At 40.9% G+C, this 16,302-nt stretch overlaps 1 protein-coding gene across 2 annotated transcripts in view; it reads right to left on the minus strand.

Moving 5' to 3' along the window:
- The window catches only part of Uvrag (UV radiation resistance associated), a 238,294-nt gene that overhangs the window by 92,475 nt on the left and 129,517 nt on the right, over positions 1-16,302 (minus strand). For both annotated transcript variants that reach the window (XM_051192314.1, XM_051192313.1), the window contains 4 exons: positions 11,640-11,724; positions 9,651-9,738; positions 7,920-7,980; positions 286-451 (listed from right to left, as the gene is read on the minus strand). In XM_051192314.1, the coding sequence (XP_051048271.1) occupies positions 286-451; positions 7,920-7,980; positions 9,651-9,738; positions 11,640-11,724 (400 nt within the window). The remainder of the gene's footprint in view (positions 1-285; positions 452-7,919; positions 7,981-9,650; positions 9,739-11,639; positions 11,725-16,302) is intronic.

The following is a 16,302-nucleotide window of genomic DNA, read 5'->3' on the forward strand; positions in this document are numbered from 1 at the left end:
TTTACCTTTAGGTTATTTAAATCTCATTTCCAGTGCTAAGGGTCAAACCAAAACCTCAATACACACGGCCAAGTACTTTACCACTAAGTCATATTCCCTGCTCCACAATTTGTTTGTTTTGGACAGTGTCACCATGTTGCAAGGTGTGCTTTACAAAAGGTACAGGTCGTAGAGAAACTGTCCCCATTAGAGGACATAGAGGACACTTCACATTTCCAACATACTTACCATTTCACCCATGTTTCCAATCAGTTTATATTAACAACAAACAAGAAAGACACTTACTCTCTCTCCTTTTCAGTCAGCTTGTCGTTAATATTATCTTTGATTGTTGATCTGGACCCCTTATGAATTATGGGATATCTCAGGGGTACTTGTAGGAAAAAGGAAATCATGGAGACCAAATGTGCAGTGTAACCAAGGGCAACGGCAATGCTTCCATCATCTTTTGCTGTAAATTCAAAAACATAGGAAATTAAAACAACCATTTACCTTACAAATGTAGCTCTGAGGAGGTCTTATACAAATATGTGGGAAGTAAAATATTAATCACTTATCTAAATGATCACTTATCTCCCAATGATTAGTGTGTTGAGGTTAACATATGATATACATCTTATGCAAGAGATCTCAGTGTGCCCAAATAGCCATTACTTTCTTTCGAATCCTTTTATTACTTGAGTTCATTACATAATGTGATTAGTCAGAGGTTTTAATGTAATGTAGTCCATCCAAATGCTGTACAAGATTATTAATTCTGAAGGAAAATAAAAGAATGCATTACCTCCTTACAGGGTATACTTCAGACATTGATAAGGATATGTTGCATAAATAAACTTTGAGATTAGATAAAGGGGAAATACGGTCCATAATGAAACGAAGATAAAAAACCATATTGTTCACACATGAATCTAACCATATAGGTGGAAGTAACTACAAGGGAAAACTCATGTATCTTACAAACATAAGCATTTGGCTTTTTAAATTATATCCTAAACTCATCATTCATATTTCTGCTCCTACCTAAAGTTCACAAATGATTGCTCAGGTTGTCAGAACTCAAGTTTCACATGTCCCTAAGAAAGAAGAAAAGTAAAACTGCCTCCCTAGCATACAGTTTAAGAACCTTACAAAGCTGCACGTGTCAAGATTTAACAGATGCCTGGGCCTCCCAGCCACTGAGAGAGGGATGAGATGACTGCAGTGACTGTGGCCTCACTACAGCCTGGCTCCTAAGGACACCTTTAACTTCAATTACTAGTGCTATTTTTCATACTGTTCCATTTATAGTTTCAGTATCTGTGCACTAGCTTCTCATGGCAGGAATGCCTCTTCACTGCCCCTTCCACAGTGAAGTCCCTGCCCTTGACTACACATCAGTCGCTCAGTTTCTCTGTGATCATCCTGTGTACAAATAACACTCATTTTTCTTCTTCCTAGAATACGTCTGTAGTAATACTTTATATCCGATAGTCATTCATTCACCCAACAAACACTAAACGGGACTTCTCTTTAATATATTGTCTCATGCATTTTACAGATTAAAATCAAATCAAAACAAAACAAAAACTAAGGCTCAAAGAGACCAAAGAACTATCCAAAGTAACAAAGATGGTCAGCTGGTCCTTGCCCACTCTTCCCACTATCACAGAACCTCCTTGTTTAAAAAAAAAAAAAAAAAAAAAAAAAAAACAGCATCTATTCATTTTAACATGGAGTTCTAGAACGTATCAGGCACTTCACATGTGCACAGCATCTTCACACTTTTGTATTAACAGAAAAGAACCATAAACAGTCTGTGATCCCAAGCTGGAGAGACAGCTTCCAAGGTTCAGAGCACTCACTGCTCTGCCTGAGGACCTGAGTTCCGTCCCCAGAACCCACCTGATGGTGGCCCACATCCACTTGTAATCCCTGCTCCAGGAGGATCCAATGCCTCCTGGCCTCTTTGGGCATCTGCAAACACGTGTACATAACTACACACAGACACAGAGATACATATAAGATTAAAAATAATAAAAATCTTTGTAGAAACCTGTACATCATTCTATATTAGTGACTAAAAGTACATGACTCTGTGTGTGTGAGAGAGAGAGGGGGGGGGGGAGAGAGAGGAGAGAGAGAGATCTTAGGTGTTATTTCTCAGGATCTGTCTATCTTGTTTTTTTGACAGTCTCTCACTGGTACCTGGGGCTCAGGGATTTAACTAGATTGACTGGAACCCCGGGGATCCTGGGATACGTGCACTGGGATCACAGGCATGCACCACCACACTTGGCTTTGTACATGGGTCCTGGAGCTTGAATTCGGGTCCCCATGCTTACACAGCAAGCACTTAACTGACTGGGGTATTTCTCCAGCCAAAAAAGTGCTTCACATTATGAGTTCTCTCAGAATCTTAAAGCTAAGAGAAATCTTAGATATCACAGCATGTAATACCATCAACCCACTGATGACTAAGATGAGGTCCAGGTGGGACAGCTTAGTCAAAATCATTGGTAAAAACCATAAGCAATACAGTGAGTGGAAAAACTGCTTCTATGCCTCAAAATATGGTGCTCTCCAAATATCTATGTCTGGAGCCAGGGCTGAGACTGGGAGTGCCTTCCCAGTGCAGAGCCACCAAACTGAAACCATCCCTAAGAGCAAAAGGACTTGTGTTGAAAAGAACCTTCTTCCTAAGGGAGAGAAGGAGGAAGACCTCACACTTCACAACATTAACACTTCCCTTTATGGATTTAACATTACCTTCCTACATGACCAGGTAGGAAATGGTTTGAAACTTTTCAATACAAAAACCTTTTAATGAGCCTTCCAAAAAAGTCAAATACAAACTGCTAATGGTTAATACATCATGCTTCTCATATTACCAAAGGATAAGGGTAAGAAAGTTACATCTGCATATTTTTACATAAAAACATACACATCTTTATTAAGAGAACAAAGACCCAATCTTGAATCACCTTCCCACAGTGAGCAAAACCAATTTTGCTTAAGTTTAGACACCCAAAAGGCATCTCGAAGAGGATTTCATACACAAAAATGAAACAAAATCAAAAGCAGTAGTGGACAACAAAGTTAAGTGACACTGGAGGCGACCTTCAGCTCAGGCTATTCACACCACTGCTGCTCCCACAGGGCTCCCTGCTCTCCCTACTAAACACCCCGCAGTGCTTCCCAGTCCAGACCATCATGCTCCACCAGCCCCACAGTTAAACACTGCGGTGTTGGATTTCCAATATTGAAGCTTTATATTAAAAGCATTTTAAAAGGGTCATGGGTGGACCCTTACAGGGCCCAGGAGCATTTCAATACACTCAAAAGGAAAACCTGGTAGGGAAGTCACTTTCATCACCCCATGGCCACTGAGCCTCCAGTGGGAGAATGTGAGCTCATGTGGTTAATTACAGCAATTGTAGGCCATGCAACCTCACATGTCACATTCTGTTGCCAGTCATTTTAGCTGAAAACCAAAAGGTATAAGGTTCCCAGCATTCTGAGATCTGAAAGACGTTTTCTTTTTTTACCTGCTGGCTCTCCAGCAAGTAATAATGATGTCCACAACACCTAACAGGAGGAGAGGTATAGGTTTCCTATGCTGCTCTGGGGAGTTGAAAGGTCATGAATGATAGTTCTGTTGGTGAGAAGTCAGAATGAGAGGGGAGGGTTTAGGAGCGATGAAGAACTGTAAGATTTAGGAATGTGAAATGATACTAATTCAACAGGGTTTGAAGAGCTTGAGATCAAATCAAAACCCCACAGTTCCCTCATAATAGGCATTTCTATTTTTTTTTGGGGGGGGTGTTTTGAGACAGGGTTTCTCTGTGTAGTTTTGGAGCCCTGTCCTGGAACTCACTCTGTAGACCAGGTTGGACTCGAACTCACAGCAGTCTCCTGAGTGCTGGGATTAAAGGTTTGGGCCAGTACTGCCTGGCTTTCTATTTGTTTTTAAAATGTAGGACACTACTCAAAGTTGGAGCTTTTATGTGTTTTTTTATGATTAAAAACGCACAAATATGCAATAGCTACACAAACATTTACATCAAATCAATGTTCCTTTGAATTATATGCTGGACAAACTGTTCGTGTTGTAACTCGTACAAGCACAGATCTCAAAGGTCTTACCATCCTGCCTCCCAATCCCTGAGGCAACCTGTCTGTTAGGGAACCAAGCACACTGATTCAGACAGGACAAAATAGTTAAGACTCTAATCACTGCCACAGCATTTATGGAATCATTCCATGTTCTCAATGAGACACTGTTTGACATATAGCCTCTCCTTTCCAAGAAATCATGCCTGCATGAAGGGACACAGATACAGAGGACATCTGGGTCTCATTACCACAAAAGGTTCTCGTGTTATAGATTACTTAAAAACACACAAGCACAAACATTGGGGTTTTGGGTTTTTTGTTTTTTCTTTTCTCTTTTTAAACTAAGTGTCTCGGTCAATGGAACTCAGATGAACATTCTTTTCTGGACACTTTCCTCCCATTGTGTCCAGCACTCTCTGGCACACTCTAACAACTACTTACCCATTTGGTAAAGCATAATAAATACCGGGCCCCTTGGTGGAGTTTCCCAAACATAACTGACCCATGCAGTGTTAATCCCTACCTAGCAGAGGCTCATGAACATCATGAGAAAATCAGCTGGAAGCTCCTTTCCTAGAACCTCTCCCAGAATGCACACCGAGTCTTAAGGCTCGGGAGGTCGTGATTCAAAGAGAAGAAAGAAAAGGACATCACGACAGGAATAAGACAGACCCTTGGATTCAGGCAGAGCAGGGTTAACTTCAGCTTTGCCACCAGTTGAGTCCTCGGATGAAGAAGTTTTGAATTTTTTGAAGCCTCAATATCTCTCCTTCCTTTCTGTCTCTCTCTGTCTCTCTGTCTCCTCTCCTCTCCTCTCTCTCTCTCTCTCAAATTGAAACAACAACACCCATACAGCAATTCTCTACCCACAAGAGGAGACTCACAGGACCTCAGTAGTAGCATAACATCAAACAGCACTGTATTTCTTTGCAGTTTTCAAGAAAAGACTCAGATAGTGGAAGCTGGCTTTTGAACTCCTGTTCTTCCTGCCTCCAAGTGTTGAAAATACAGACACTTGACCAGTATCAGTTGATGTTACTGCATTTCTACTCACCTGGCCTAAGTCACTCTCTTACCCTCCTGTCAACAGGGACATGAGTTGTTTCTGAAGACAGTTCAGGCATTCCCTGGTTCTATGAAGAGGTCTTCCTGATCCCCCAAGGGAATTAATCCTACTCTGAGTCTTTAACATAGACTATGTATTTAATAACCACTCCTTGCCTGTCTCGATTACATAGCTGATGCCCACAACAGGACTACACTCTTCCGGAAGCCAGATCAATGCCTTAATCCTCTCCACAGTCCTTTGGCGTCTGGCACAGTGGAGAACCAGCAGGGCATCTGTGTTGTTTGTTATACTATAGAAGGGTCACAGAATGCAAACACAATACTACCCTATGTCCTTCTTAAACCTGCTGACTCCTGGGGACACGGGGAGTGGACTGAAAAGGACCTTAGACTAAAATTAAACATTTGTTTCATCTTATCTCCTGTTTTACTCTTCAGTGACTTCAATGAAGGGCTACTATGCATTTTTAGGGCTGGGAATGGATTTGGCTTTACTGAGCATTCTAAGTGTAGATAGCCATGAGAAACAAGGCACTTCAAAGAAAACCAAACTAGAATCAAGAACCTTGCGGAATGGTCCAGGATAAGAGAGCACCACTAACACTAGCCCTGCTTCCATCAGGCCAATCCCTGCTCAGCAGCTGGAGGGATGCAGAGCAGGCTCAGTGCTTGCCACAGTCCCTCAGAAGCCCTTTAGGCATTGGCCACACACAGAGAAAGAAACAGAAATTCCTTCTAATAGCCCCAAGGCCCTGAGGACCTCTCCCCCCCCCCTAACCCTCTTCCCATGGTGCTTACTGAGTGTCACTCACATAGATCTGATCTTCCTCTCCTATTTGCAATTAATTCCAATTATGTTTATTGAGGACTTCCTATATGAAAAGCTCTTTGAAATGTCATCTCATTCAATCATCCCAGGGAATTACCGATGCAAATAACAAGCTAAGATAGTACATGATATGCCTAAATAGTCTTTCCTCCAATACTCCAAACTGAGTTTTTCAAGGGCCCCTCCACCATGACCTTTGAACTTAAGCCCTCTATATCTATAGTCCAATTAGTCTTTTAGCGTTGAAATTGTGTGTTAAGTGTTGTTCCTTAGAGTGGTCTTCTCTAAATATTTAAAGTAGTTTACCTCACTGTCTGACAAGATGTCTTGTTAAGTATCTGGTTATTAATTATGTCCTTATTGATTGGCTCTTTCCTTCAGTAGGCTGTAGGTTCCATGGAAGGACAGAACATGTTTGCTTTTTTTTTTTTTTTTTTTTTTTTTTTTTTAAAATAATTACACCCTCAGAACTAAGCATGGTGTTTGGTAGATACTTAGTAAATAAATTTTGATTATTATTTCCATTTATGTGCATGGGTGTTGTGCCTGCATATATGTTTATGCCTGATGCTGCAGAGGTACTGGATCACCACGAACTGGAGATTCAGATGGTTGTGAGTGGGTGCTGGGGATTAAACCCGAGTCTTCTGGGCAGGTGGTACTTTTAGCTGAGCCATCTCTCCAGCCCCCAGAAAATATTTTTTTTTTTTTTTTTTTTAGTGAGTGAGGAAAATAATGCATCATGGCTTTAGGACATCACAACTTCACACAGAACAAACACCAAAGCGCACTGCTTGACTGAAAGGTTTGAGGATCTGTGTGACATGGTAGACCTACCCAGCTCTGTTGCTAACACCACTCCTCCGGCTTCCCCAGCTTTTACAGGCCTGGGTGTGTCCCAATTCTCACAGCAATTACACAAGGCTGACTGGAAATTAACTCAAACATGACATGGCTTATAGAAGCGGGCCAGGATTTGAACTGAGATTTCCCATCTCCTGGTTATCACTGTTCTGATATCATGTCCTAGCTTCCATGTGTTACACAGGCCAACAGGTGACCGACTAAACTGCATTTGAATGGTTATGACCACAACAGAAATGTTCTTTAGAGGGAGTGAAGCACATCCTGACCGACACTAACAACACCCTCTCCTTCGAGTTCTGTGATGTCCAGCTGGCTTTGGGAATACTCTACAAGGCATTTTAGGAGAACTGCAAGCAGCATTTAGGCTATGGGGGAAAACAACACAGTAGTTAACAATGAAAACAGTCTCTTGGACTGGGGAGGTGACTCAATGGGTAAAGTGCTTGCTGCACGAACATGAGTTCAGATCCCCAGCACTTGCATTAATACATTCGTGTATTATGTATATACATATATGTATACTCTTTTCTTTGGTATATTTTACAGAAACTAGAAAAAAAGAAAAGATTTTTAAAATACAGTGACTATTCTGAATTTGAATTCTGTAACCCTTCTAATATAAAAAAGAGCAGTAAGAATTCAACAAATTAAAGCTATGCTAATAGAAATACCACAAGATAAAATTTCAAATAGTTTTCAGAATGGTAATGAAATTATTTTAAACAACAAACTAATGCATACTCTAACTCTGTTCCTAGCTATACACAGATTTTCATAAAACCCAACTAAAAAGACCAGGACTAGCCTGATATTTGAAGACCATTACTTTTATTTTTAAATTTCAAATACAAGGTTCAATAATTATTTATCTTAAAATTAGGCCAAATATTTTGTTACATTTCCTACCAGGGAAGCAGATTCTAAGTACTTCTAACTGGAAAGAGGCAGAAATTCTAAAATCCCCTTTGGACAAAGTGCTAGGTGTCCATTACCAAAATAACTCTATTCCCATACATATTACATATACCAAATCTTTAGAAGTAAAAAAGAAATAAAATACCTTGGAAGTCCTCAGAATTGGGCAACTTGACACCACATACAAAATAATCCTTATGCTCATTCTGTGAATTTAATCAAAGAATGAAATTAATTCATTGATCTAAAAACAAAGACACCCCTGAGTCTAATCTAGAATTCAGCAGGGCCAGAGTCACTCTCTGAAATGAAGAACAGCGTGGGAACTGTTCAGGCTGATGAGGGTACACAGTGACTGCCACACTACTTTCCTGCATTTTATTACACTTGACATTTTCATAGTAAAATCACATGTGCATCATCCAGAGAAAAAGGCATGCGAAAGTAACACCATGAAATGTCTTCCTGCAGAGTATGGCGGTGGTGGTACATGTCTGTTATCCTAACCCTGGGACAAAGAAGCAGGAAGAGTATAGTTCAAAAGTCATTCCCAGCTGCATAGAATGTTTGAAGAAGGCTGAATCACATGATATCCATTTTAAAAAATAGAAAAAAAAAAAAAACAAAAAAAACCATTCTGGTTAACCCATATCCATTCCATAAATAATTCTTTCTTTTTTAAAATTTATATTTTACATATTGATCCCAGTTCCCTTTCCCTCCCTCCCTCTCATCCCCTCCCATCCCTTCCTATCCCACCCACCCCCCTCACTCCACAGGGAGGGTGATGCCTTCCAGGAGGGATCAACAAAACCCGTCTAGTCATTTGGAGTAGGGACTAGGCCCTCCCTCCTGCCTCTAGGCTAAGGGAGTATTCCTTCATGGGGAATGTGCTCCCAAAGTCCTTTTGTGCACCAGGGATACCCATAAATAACTTAACACAATTTCGTGAGTAAATTCAAATTCTACTGTTTTTTCCCCTCTGAAAACAGTCTATTAAATAGATTAAAATTAACAAAGACACCATCAAATTTAGCAGACATGGTTTTTTAAATAGTAACCCTAATTAGTTTTATTTCATTATCACCTTTTATATTGATTTTAAACAATTACATTCAAAATCAATGAATTAGTGAATTAATGACAGTTACCTCAGGAATACCGTAATGAACACCAATACTTAGCAGGTCACTTAGCAATTATGTTTTAAAGCAGTGCATGTACATCAGAAGACATGTCAGTAATAGTGGATAAACTAGTTGAATAAAAGATTCTGAAGGAACCAGAAATAATTTGGCATTCTTTTTGATGATGACAAATCCTATCCATCAAGCTAATATAAAAACAATCAAACTTTAAACTATGGAATCTGAGGCCAACTAAGTGTGTGTGTGTGTGTGTGTGTGTGTGTGTTTGTGTGTGTGTGTGTAAGAACGAGAGGCCAGAGGTCAACTCTGGGGGGTGTTTCTCAAGATAGCTGCCCACCTTTTTTTTTGAGCCAGCATCTCTCAATGGGACCTGGGGCTCGCTAACTGGGGAGACTGGCTGATCATCAAACCCAAGGACCCTCCTGTCTCCACCTCCTAGCACTGGGACAAGAGCATGCTGTCATCCCCAGCTTTCCACTTGAGTTCCAGGGATGGAACTCAGGTCCTCATGGTTGTGTGGTCAGCACTTGGAGGGGAGAGCTGCCTTCCGGGCTCCCCCAAGTGAGTTTTAAAATACTTTGCAAGTCGATTATAGCTCTTAATGTTCTCCCAAGCCACAAGAGAGTACACAGATAAAAGGCCTTTTCACTGAAAGGAAATTTCAAGTGGAATCATCTTTCCAAAAAAAAAAAAAAAAAAAAAAATCTTTTCAGGAATTTGGAACTTACCAAATCAATAGGGTAAATGTAGGAAAGCTCAGACAGTAACTGCCTGCAACGAATTGTCAACTGAGCATTAGTCTTCAGAAAGAGTTCTCTGGTGAAGAAAAAGGAAAAGTACATTCATGAAAAAAATGGTCGTATGATTCCTAACACTTATTTTTACCTAATTAATACAGAAGAGATTATTGGTCTGTAATTGGCCAAAGAATTTCAGCAGTAGAAGCAGGAATGACAGCCACCCTGAGTCCTGATCCATTTCCAACATTGTCAATTATGTTAACTTTATACTGTGGGCTCCTGTGTGTGCCCAGCACTGTGCCAAAAGCTATAAAGATATAACAACCAAATACCCATGCCTTGAGTGCCTACCACTACATCCCAGGCACACTACAAAGGTTTGCTCAATTACTCCACCCACCACAGTGGGTTATCACTGTACTCACTTGTAAGAAGATTGGGAGAGGCCTAGTAAACATTTAATAGCCAGTAACTTAGTGAAGCTGCTGTGATTTCAGAGTTTGATTTATACAGCATTTCCTTAAAAAAGAAAGCCAAAGAATCCTTTCACAGCCACATGTTAAAGCTGTCTCAAGAAACAGCATGGTGTGATAAAAAAATAATAACAATAAAACAATAATAACAAAGAAAATGAACAGCTGAGCAAAATCTCAAGGCATCAGTCAGGTAAGACGGGAGCTCATCCTGAAGACTCTGGAAATGTGGCCAATAGAAAACATCCATGGACTATATTTCCTGCCTGTCTCAGAAACAAAAGGGATTGAAAAGAAACTGCAGGTGAGAGCAGAGGGGCGGGGTGGGGGCTGCCAAGGGCCTCTGTTACACTAGCCAATGTGGTGGACTTTGCTCCAATTTCTAGTCACAGAGCACCTAACTCCTTTGGAATTTTCTGAATGATGGGGGTTATGTTTTGCAATGTTTAATAATTCCTATGTGATAACCTCATTAGGGTAATGCCTGAGTTGGGGTAGACATGCCGAGGACAGAGCTGGTCCACTGAAAAGCCCACGTAGTAGAGGGTTAGTTTTCAGCTACACTCACACCACCTTCCATGAAGGGGCTGGATGGGGCTGGAGGAAAATCCCTACATCACTTCTGAGGGTCAAGGCCAATGAGCCTCGGATGGCCATGGTACCCAGAGGATGGCAAGCCCAGAGAGGATGCAGAGCCTCATCCACTCGGCTGCTATTTGTACCACTGGCAACCCTTAGGATAAAGCAGTGAACATCAGTGTTTCCCTGAGTCTGAAAGGCCCTTGAGTAATTCGCCAGTTAATTGAAGTGAAGGAAGGGCTTGTGGGAATCACTATTTATAGCTGGCTGGTGGCAAACACAGTCACCATCTGGAGTTTGCGAAGGTTATCTCCTTGCAGGTGTCAGTCTGGAGGAACTGTCAGGAGGTATCCAGGCAGTGTCAGAACTGAATTCAATCATAAGATTGTGAAGTCAGTGTGTTGGGAAACACTAACGACTTCTATCTGAAGAGTGCTGAACATTTGCTGGCTCTGCCAGTGAACTGGACAGTAACTTCTCAGAGCCTTGCTTTCCTATCTGCACACTGGTGAATGAGAACACACAGTCTCTGTTTTGTTCTAGGTCTAAGATTCTTGAGTCCTCTACTAGTAAAGTTCCTCAAAGAAAAATGTGACATGGCAGAACTTGCCACAGAAGGGGGTGAAGAGAAGAGAAAGAACATAGGAGAGAAGAGGAGAGGAGGGAAGGGGAGGGGAGGGAAAGGAAGGGGAGGGGAGGGGAAGGGAGTGCTGTGGCCTGGGCGATGAGAAACAGTGTCCATGTTTCTAGGCTCTAGCCAAGCACAGACACACAGCAGGTATTCACAGATATCTGCTGAGTCAGTGAATGAGGTGCTGAGACACATGGATGGTCAACCAGCAGCAGCCTTTTAAAATGCTGCTTTTCCTAATGTCCCCGTACAGCAAGCTTAACACCCAGAGAAGCCGTTCTCAGCCGCATTTACCTTTTGGCAGTGCACTCCTTCCGCAACTCACTCAGGGATTCCTTCTGATGTTGAAGTTTGCCGTGCTCAGTTGAAAATGCGCTTCCTACAAGGGGAGATGGAAGGCGGCAATGACAAATATAATACTGCAGACATGATGCCCAAGCACATCTACACACACAGAGCTCAGTCTGTGACTGTGAAAGGGATGAAACGAGTTAGCAGGTGAGGGACCTCAATACAGAGAGGTTTTGAGATGGGTTAACCAGTACAAACAGCCGTTGGCTCGGTTTACATTGGTCCAGCCTCTAGCAGAAGGACTCAGACTCTGCCCATAGGTTTCTGGATACTGACCAAGAAACCTTTATGAGACTTTCAAAATCCAGACTTCACTCCTGAAAGGCTGAGTAACTTATTCTCAGCCACAAACTCTACATAACATTATTGAGAACATAAAATACAGGACAGGAAAATTACCTATATTTTGACTGCTATACTACAGTTCATATAAGCAGTTTTATGAACTTTCATCTTGCTTGTATATATTTTAGTGAAAATCATAGGGCACAGGAAATGTGCATTCTGATTTTTCCATATTATGTCACAAGCATTTTTACACGGTGACAGTCTGAAGTTATGGCTGTATAAAAACTCAGCTCTATAGAAATGCTTGTAGGACTATTATACATTTTATCTCGCAGGCTCATACTTGAATCCTATTACAGAACATTTAATTTCCTTTCAGTGTTTGCTTTGGTATGTTAATGGTTAATATGTATGTCAGATATGCCTGAATTTTGCAACTATATCAGGTGTCTGACCCGAAGTTTTGTGATAATAAAATCTTTCCCATCCTCCTACTCTCAGAAAACGAGAGCTTGTATTCTTGACAGTCCAGGCCTGATTACATCTCCAGAGGTTGTCTGGCAGAGAGTAACAGTGCAAGATCCTGATATACTATTTTGTATCCTTCAAAGGACCTTGTTTCATGAACTGCAGTCCAGTAAGAAGAGCGAGCGACCCACAGCTCTTCTGCATGCCTCCTACCCATACAGGGAAGAGCAGAAAGGAGCTTATTTGGTTAAAATACAGTTTGGACCTTAGCACAAAACACACACCTAAGCAGATTTTGTTTGTCTTTTCTTTAATTTAACCAAGGACTTCATTCATGCTAAACAAATGCTACATCATAAAACCAAACCCTTAGCCCTAGGCAGTTTAACCCAAGGTTTCTCTAAGCACCTTTTCCTTCTCTTTCAACTATAAAGACAATAAATAAATGGAAGACTAAGACCCAAACTCCAACAAGGAACAGTACTCATCCTCTGTAAGTTAAATATTCTTCCCTAAATCTTTATCCTAATGATTTTATATGACATTTAGGTTCACACTCACTACCCATGTATGTTGGACATAATCGTTTTAATGATCAAGTGGCCTAGATTACGACAGTAAGACTCTCTTCATCCTTGCTCCAGAGTCATTGTGACATGTTGCATCCTACTGTTTGAACCATGTTATTGCTTTACTGCCTGTAGGACCTGTAGTGATCTCCCCACCATTCCTGATATTGGTAACTTGTGCCTTCTCCCTTTGTACTTGGTTGTTCTGGCTACTAGCTAATAAAATAATTAACTAATTAATTAATTGAGACAGGGTCTCACTGTGTAGCACTGAACTCAGAGAGCACCTCCTACCTCTGCTTCCTGAGTATGAGATTAAAGGCATGCCATGTCCCAGCCAATCTTAAAAGCTTCCATGTTCTTTGCTTTAACCCAGTAAGTTATCATGGTCACACTTACTAACTACCCCTTGGACCCATGTACTCTCTACTTCTTTAACACTTCCAGTCTGATTAGGTTTTAATCATGTAGTGCTTAAATTACTGGAAGAACTTCCTCCGTGGCAATTCTCTACCCTCAACAAGAATATTTTCTAAAACATATATCTAACCTACACGGTGTATTGTTTTTACCAATGCAAGTCTATCTATTCTTTGAGAAATTTGTGTGCTGTGCTATTTTAACACATCTCCAAACCTTTTGTTAAAAGCTCCTTGACTTCTCTAACTTCTCATGTAAAAATAGATAAATAAATAAATAATCTGTAGTTGAAAGAAAGAATGACCTCCCACTACTTGCAACAGCTCCCTAATATGCATCCACTGCTCCCTAGAAACTGCTTCCTTTCACTGGCAGCTCTTGCCATCTCCTAGCCAACATACCTTCTGTTTTCCTCTAACACCCTCTAACTAACTCTGTCATACAGCCATTACACTTGAGCTATGGTTATAAGGCCCTGCAGTGTCCCATTCTTCCTAAGTGCCCCTTCCATCAGTGGTATCTGAGTGACTGAACAAGCATGCACACACTGAGCCCACACATGCCATACAGATGCTTGTCTTGTGTCCCTTCTATGCCTTGTGACCTTTTTGTTACTTTGACACTAAACTATCTCATTGCAATGTGTTTTCACTAAGTGACACTTCCTGAATTTGGGGAGGGGGGAGTGGAAAAACTGGTAAACCAAAATATAATTCTGTCAGGTGTTTTATTTCTTTATACCTTTACCTTTCTTATAATCCACCTAAGACATTACTAGAATAAATCCTCATAAGTACAGTTAATGGTCTTGAGAGTAAGAGCTTGAGTTTGCTCAGGACCTATAATAAGTCTTCTTCACTCTCCATCCAAAAGCTGTCTGGTGTCTACTGCTTCTTATAAGCAGCATACAATGCCGACAGTCCAGAGGGAGAAGATGCTAACTCAGGCATCAGGAGTTGGCGGGGTGGCTCCATGGGAAAAAGCACTCACTGCACAATTCTCAAGATCTGCCTGAGTTTGATTCATGAAATTCATGAAGAAAATCTAAATGTGGAGGCAGGCATTCCTAATCCTAGTGCTCCTTGGTAGAGATGGGAGGCCAAGACAAAAGAATCGCCTGGGAGTTTACTGGGCAGAGTGGCCTGGAGGCCAGAGTGCAGCAGAGACAGGAGACCTGCCCAACGTGGTAGAAGGAGAGATCTGACTCCTGAAAGCTGTCTTCTGATTTCCACACATGCACCAAGGCACGCACGCATGCAGGCACACTCACAGTAATAATATATTACCAGTACTAATGGTAGCACACCTGTTGGACACTCATAAGGCCCTAGGTTCGATACCAACCACCTTAGGAGAAAAAAAATAGCTGCCTCTTACAAATATTAGAGAACCCCACTCTTTTAAAATTAATACTCATCAACATCTACTCATAAAAGATCCAGATTTTACTACACATGTTTCCTTAAGAACAGGATTCCATGTTACTTTCTGAACCTAGTTTCTAGCAAACTTTGATAGGGTGTTGCATTTCAGAAAGATGTACAGACTGAGCCAGGACAAGAGGCCTTGCCAGTAATACAAGTCATTACTGTGAAAATTACTTGGCTTGAAGCCCTAATGGGTAAACCAACTACTAATAAATTGCCGGACAAATACAAACATCTACTGAAAAGATCTACTTATGGCCCAGCTGAAAGCTGAGTTGTCTTCTTCCATCACTCTTGACCTAACCCAGACAGGCTCTCAAAACTGGATCTGACCCTGTTTGATTGACTAGACTAGGTGACTAGCACACCCCAAGGATCCTTCCATATTTGTTTTCCAGTGCTGGGATTGCAGGTGCATACTGCCACCCTCCAGCTCCCTATGTGTACACTGGGGATCTGAACCGAAGTCATCATGCTTAGGCAGAAATCCAACTGAGCCATCTCCCAAGGCCACCATGCTACTTGCTTAAAAAAGAAGTTCTTATGCAGCACTTCAGAGTTATGGAAGCCACAGAAACATTGTCATCCCTGCATTGTTAGCTCATAAATTTAAGTAATCCATATCCTCTCTACTCAGCCAAGACTGCTCCATTATGAACTGCAGTGTTCACTGCACATACAGAGTGTTCTGTTCTTACAGAAACATCATGAAAATCAAAGACTTTCTACATTATTCACTAGTGGGCAAGTATCAAATGAGCATCTTTTAATGTTTTGCTATTAGTATCATACATACAACTTTTAAAGCATTAAATTAGTATATCTTTTTTAAGTGATCAAAGACTTTCTACATTATTCACTAGTGGGCAAGTATCAAATGAGCATCTTTTAATGTTTTGCTATTAGTATCATACATACAACTTTTAAAGCATTAAATTAGTATATCTTTTTTAAGTGATTTTTGTTTTGTTTTGTTTTGCTTTGCTTTGCTTTTCAAGATAGGGTTTCTCTGTTTCTCTGTGTAGCCCTAGTAATGCTGAAACTCACTTTGTAGACCAGACTGGTCTTGAACTCATAGAGATATGCCTGCCTTTGTGTCCCAAGTGCTGGAATTAAAGACATCTGCCATCACTGCCCAGGTAGAGTGAATTTTTAAAAATTATTTTATTACTCAGTATGTATGGCTATTTTGCCTGCATATATGTCTGTGCATAACATGTGTGCCTTATACCCATGAAGACCCGGGAACTGAATTATGGATGGTTGTGAATTGCTATGTAGGTGCTGAGAATCAATCCCAGGTCCTCTGCAAGAGCAGCCAGTCATCTCTCTGGTCAAAATTTTTCTTTTGAATATGATATAAAAATCAGTATCACTTAAGATAAAGCCAGGTGTAAATTTACATACCACCAACAAATAGAAAATAAAATTTAA

Source organism: Phodopus roborovskii, unplaced genomic scaffold (genome assembly GCF_943737965.1).
Source record: "Phodopus roborovskii unplaced genomic scaffold, PHOROB, whole genome shotgun sequence".
NCBI classification, from domain to species: Eukaryota; Metazoa; Chordata; class Mammalia; order Rodentia; family Cricetidae; genus Phodopus; species Phodopus roborovskii.